We start from the raw sequence: 5,668 nt of genomic DNA, 5'->3' as shown, positions 1-5,668 counted from the left end.
CCCCCCCTCACCACTGACGATTGAGGTCAACGGCGGAGGGGAGTCGCGGAGGACGGCGCTAGAAGATTGACCTCTCCTGGCAACGGCTAGGGTTCCAGCCACTATGGACGAGAGGGAAACGATCTGTAAGAACAAAGAGGTTGAGCGAGACTCGACGGCCCGATAAGGCGCAGCGAAAACCCTCGCGTGAGGAGAAACTGTACCTCGCCGTGTACCTCTAAAACGATTCAGTTATTCCATTTGTATATGTACGTATCCCAAATGTGTAAACCTTCAAACCTCTCTTTCTATCAATGGAAAGATACACAGTGATGTAAAAAAAGAGGGGGGAAGATACACAAAAAAATTGCGTATTCGCGAAAAACTGTGAAACCTCAAAATTTACCCAGTACAAAACACAAACAAAATTACAGTGCACATACAGTATTACAGTACAAAAATCAGATTAGACACCAATACGAATACTTACATACTCCCCCCGTCCCAATATAAGTGACTCAACTTTGTATGGCAACATGGTTGTGTAGTCATCACATAGGCTGCAACATCCAAATCAAACCAACGATATATCACGGAACAGAGAGAATAAACATTCTAGTCTTAAAAGGACAAGCATATGAAGGTCTTTCACAAACGTGCTGCTAGACTACCACATTTCATCTGAATAACATCTTTTCATGTAGCATCACACATTCACACACGAAACAGACATACACAAGTCCCCCGCCATTTCAGATGCAACTAAATGAGCCCACATGAACTAAAACACCCTGAATCTTCTCAAGCAACTGCAACACTTTCAGTCAGCGTATTTGACATCTGAAAGGTACACTCGGGCCTGTATGACGCTAGTCCCAATCAAGAAACCAGGCATCACCATTAAACCTACTTTAGGCCTCTCGGCACTTTCATCCAAGACCATGTTCTTGACTACGCTTTCCATGTGAATCTCCGAGAACTCGCTTCCCTTTTTCACTTGGAAGACCCTGACCTTTGGATCGAAAGAGTATGCCAGCCTATGCAATAACCATATGGACTTCGCCAACTTGAGAAATGCCTGATAGAAAGCTGTCCTTGGATGGCCACCGCTCATGACGTAGTTTCTCTGATCCATGTTACCGAAGAAAGAACCTTCCATTTTTGGATGCACAAGTAACAGGTATTTGCTCCTGCAGAACTTTCCGAAAACAGAATCTGGGTTTTGGCTCAATACATCAAGAGGATCCATGGCTCGTACTGCAAGGAACTGGTGGAAGAAAGCCTCATTGGAGACACTGGCAGTAGCAGCCTTGATGGAAAAGCTCTCTTCATGGAAACCACTGAACATTCTTTGGCAAATATAGGACTCAAATGCATACTTCTTATGAGCTCTCCTTGTGTAAACTACATCAGGTTCAATTGCGTTAGCAGCAGCATCGAGATCCCACCCAGCAGCTTTCATCATGTTGATCAAGGGCTTCGAGAAATCATGTATTGATTGGTATGCATTATCAGTAGCAGATGTAAATAAACTTGGCGTCAGCTCAATAGAGAAGTAGTTCTCTTCTTCATCAGATTCCTCAGATTCTTTGTTAAGTAAGCCCCTTTGTTTCAATTTCTTCTCCAGCTTTGATTTCCGATGTTTCGCCTCATCGATTTGCTGCTGTAGAAGGGTAATCTCGGTATCTCTATTCTGGATCTGTGACTGGAACTTCTTCACCATGACCTCATATGTCTTTAGCAAGTTCTGCTGTTCCTGTATTTCAGAAAGCAAGCGTGAATCTTGAGGTGATGCTGCTACTGGCTTAGGATTTCTCTCTCTGTAAGTATGCTTGAGTTCAGAAAGCCTCGTGAGCTCATCTATGACAAGCTTATCAGCAGTTTGGATCTTGTCCGGGTCATAAGGGGTGTGAGCTTCCTGCAGCTGAATGTATGCAGCTTTTAAAGAGGATATGTTGTTGAATATCCTTCCAATCATACTGTCCATCGTGTCCATGTTCTGATTCATATTTTCATCAATTGGTTGAGGATAAACTTTCTGGCTGTTGTTATCATAATTTTGTGACTCCTTGGAGCCTGGTCGGATCATTACTTCTTGCCCTCAGGATCAACAAAGTTAGTTGTCTTCAATCAAAGTACAAGTGGACATCTACCTGCAAAAGCAACTACTGAGTTCAGGTCATTATTTACAGGACAAAAATGTGAACTGCATAAGTGGACAGAATAGGAATGGCTCAAAAGCGACCTTCATAAGTATTTCACATCCTATAATAAGAAGAGAAAGAGATTCAGACAAAGTAGACTACAGCATGCTCTGGATTGCTCTAAGACAGAGATTATATAACCACACCCTCATACTCTCAAGCTTGAACAAACAGATGTTCCATAACATGACCTCCATGCCATCCAACCCAAGAATGAAACAGATCAAAAAAACATTGAGTAATCGAGCAGGACATCTAAAAATAGTCAATTATCAGTCGATCTCCCAAGATGAACGGTAAGAACCGCATTTTATGCATTAGGATGCTGACCTTTGAGGAGTCAAGAGAAGATTCATTCCAAGTCATATGGTCAGTGGAACTATAATGCAGGTAGCCTATATGGGGAAACCAATGGCAAAATTAGATACCAATCACCAGTGATGGAGCTACGGCTGGGCCGAACCAGGCCATGGCCCGCCCAACCCACCAACATTTCAGTCAAGAGCAGCGCTTAATCTGGGCCCTAAGAGCAAAATTTTAATGGTATTTGTTAACCTGGCCAGTTTTGGCCCGCCCAGAGAAATGAACCTAGCTCCGCCACTGCCAATCACAGTCTCGGCACACCTTATGGCCTATCAACTTCCTGCCTCTTCACAGGTCGCTGAACCAGATTAAATAGCTTCACTGTCACATATACTACAGTGCTGAAGATGATGTTGATTGCCTCCTAAGCAAGAAAAACGTGAATCCTAATCATAACTGCTTCCCTCCCAAGCCTTCGCTATAGTGGGCCCACTAAAAAAAAGAAGTATAAATGCTTGGAGAAAGTCTATAGTCTGAACTGTACTTGAATTTGCCTCCTGTGTGCCAACCGCCTACTGCAAACTCAATGCAGTAAATATCATCTTTAGCAAAGGCCGCAGAGGACAAACTCTTATAACATGTTCTTTCAACAATATGTTTGACATGTTGGGAAGCTAAAGCTTCTCCAGAAATGGCTTCTGGCTGGCTGCCCAGGGGCATGGATGGGCTGGCTTTTAGTTAGTCTGGTTTCCTGAGCTGTAAGTAAAGTCCAAAATGTCTGGAATACCGCTGATGAAAATTCTATCATGTTATTTGCCAACTTAAGGGACAGTATTATCTGTGTATCGTTTTAGCATAAATTATTAAGTTGACTTGAAACTGGAAGTAGATGTTGGCATTAGTAATTGAGAGTCTCTTAAGGTAAGTATGGAATGGGCCAAAATATGTAGCTTTCTGTTGGAAGTAAATAATAATAATCACGTAAATACAATCTACGTAAGATCAGCATGTCACCAGAACTCTAGCAATACAATCATGTGGCGCTGGCATACATGGACGTGGATTGGTCTCAGAAGAGCTTTAATAAGAGAAATAGTGGAGTGTTATGTAGCACTGGTCTGCTTGAATCCTTGTGGTCTCTAGCCTGATAGCATGAGATGGACTTGTGGTCTCACCTCACTAACTTCTACAGGAATTGCCTCTTCAACAGATTCTTGTTCTTCACACCACGATTCGACCCACATCCCTGCCTCATGCCGTCCAGAATTTCGCCTGCCCCACCCAACATCGGTTGCATAGACCTAAACCTGTGGTTATGGTCGAGTACTAAGAGGAACATGAGTACTTGTTCCTCAGAAGAGATAGGATGCTGCTCTACAACAGCTCTCTATCTCTAAAGGAAGTACGGCAGTACACAAATGAAAAAATTGGGTCCTTGTTATCCTAAGCTGATTTGAGCAATTTGTGTCCTTGTAGTACTATCTCAAGTTTGATTTCTTACACTATATATTCACTATCGACCAAACGGCCATATGTTAAGCTAAACAACATGTATGTCCACATTTAGCAACTGGTTTGGCTACTCCCACAATTAGGTGTTGTCGTTTCCTACCAAAATGATTCATCTAAAAAATAGAATCACACCAATGTACTATGCTTAGCATTGGTATAAGCGGTGAGCGTTGAGAAAAGCACTGAGAATTTAGTATGGTTGTTTACAGGCCATATAGTAGTATCTTTTCAACATTGTCTGCACTAATGAACGGTGAAAAGAATGCTAGAGAGAAGGAAAGCATATCAATGCCAGCAAAAGGAAGGCCGACATTAAGTGCACACGAATCTGGTCTTGGCAGCATAATCCCAAAGATGAAAAACAGAGACAAATTGCTAGCATACAGAATATGCTGTGACCAGGAAACTAAAGGTTAAGCAGCACTTAATGTATTAATAGGCAAACTAAAATGTGGCGCATCAGTTATTATATGTAGTTTCAATCATTACCATCCATCATAGTAGCACATAAAGGGTCAGATGAACTTTCGGATCAACCCGTAAAAATTAACACAGAGAGTCAAATCTACGGTATACAATTCGAGGTAGGCATGAAGTTGCTGATCCACTAGAACCAACCTCACCCCATGGCAAACAAGCGAACCTGATCCCGAGAGTGAGGAGTCGGCGAGGTAGCACGCGACGGAGGGGGTCCCGGCGGTGAAGAGTGAGCTGGGCGGGGAGTAGGCGACAGAGGTTGGGTCCGGTGAGGACGCCAGCTGCTCCAGAGGGGGCGTCTCGGCGATCTGGATGCGGAGATCCGGCCCGGCTAACAGCGGCCAGGTAGGAGGGGGTCGGGTGGTAGGGAGTGGGAATTGGGGAGGTGTGTCGTGGGAAGGGGGGCCGGTGCTCGCGTGAGACCGGAGACTGCCGACGCACGGAGGAGAACTGCTGCGAGGAAATTACACGCTTGGCCCACGTTTGCCCCTAGTAGTTTTTTTACATCAATACAAACACAAGCGCTCATATACACGCGCATACACTCATCCCTATGAACGCGCACACACACCAGCCCCTATGAGCATCTCTGAGAGACTGAGCCGGCATATCATCTTGAGATTTACGAAGCCACCGTAGGCGCCTCGTCATCGACGGGAACGTTTCCTCCCACTGAAAGCGCATCGCTGGAAATTCTGAAATAAATTCAGGAATAATGCGAGCACCAGGATTGAACCCTGGTGGGGTGGGAATACCACTGTCCACCTAACCATCTCAACCACAGGTTGGTTCGCGTTTGCCCAGTAGTTGAAAATCGTCCAATACCTTCTGTACGCGAAAATACCTAACGTATACGGCCCATCATGAAGTCTCCTCTACATCCGCAAGTTGTGCTGCCAACACGTACACCTCTCGCGGCTATATCTATCGTTTTGCATAAAAGCCCTTCCCTTTTTTGAAATTAACTTGCGCCACACCAAATATGGCCTAAAGAGCCCGAATCGGCGCGAGAAACCCCTAATTCGCGTGTGTTCCCCCTTCCCAAATCCCTAACCTAGTTCATCTAAAACATCCTCAAATCCATGGGTGACAAGAGCGTGACGGAGAGCGAGAGTTCGACGGGCGACGAAAGCTCTGTAGTTGCCATTCCTTTGGCCTTCAAGCCCGTGCGAGCCTGCAAACCACGTCGTGTG

At 44.7% G+C, this 5,668-nt stretch overlaps 1 protein-coding gene across 5 annotated transcripts; it reads right to left on the bottom strand.

The window, feature by feature from the left end:
* Positions 1–489: 489 nt before the first annotated feature.
* Positions 490–4,922, bottom strand: LOC119295634 (protein GRAVITROPIC IN THE LIGHT 1-like). Of its 5 annotated transcripts, XM_037574074.1 has the most exons (3): positions 4,642–4,922; positions 3,662–3,793; positions 490–2,132 (listed from the first exon to the last, which is right to left on the bottom strand). In XM_037574074.1, exon 3 carries the CDS (start codon positions 2,066–2,068, stop codon positions 800–802), a length of 1,269 nt encoding a protein of 422 aa, XP_037429971.1. In that variant the 5' UTR covers positions 2,069–2,132; positions 3,662–3,793; positions 4,642–4,922; the 3' UTR covers positions 490–799. The 5 variants fall into 5 exon arrangements, with proteins under 5 accessions (XP_037429971.1, XP_037429973.1, XP_037429972.1 ...); XM_037574076.1 differs by lacking the exon at positions 3,662–3,793 and having other exon boundaries at positions 4,617–4,922; XM_037574075.1 differs by lacking the exon at positions 3,662–3,793 and having other exon boundaries at positions 4,622–4,922.
* Between the last annotated feature and the right edge of the window lie 746 nt (positions 4,923–5,668).

This window comes from Triticum dicoccoides, chromosome 4B (assembly GCF_002162155.2).
Source record: "Triticum dicoccoides isolate Atlit2015 ecotype Zavitan chromosome 4B, WEW_v2.0, whole genome shotgun sequence".
In the NCBI taxonomy this organism is placed as follows: Eukaryota; Viridiplantae; Streptophyta; class Magnoliopsida; order Poales; family Poaceae; genus Triticum; species Triticum dicoccoides.
This window is presented reverse-complemented; position numbering and strand designations above follow the sequence as displayed.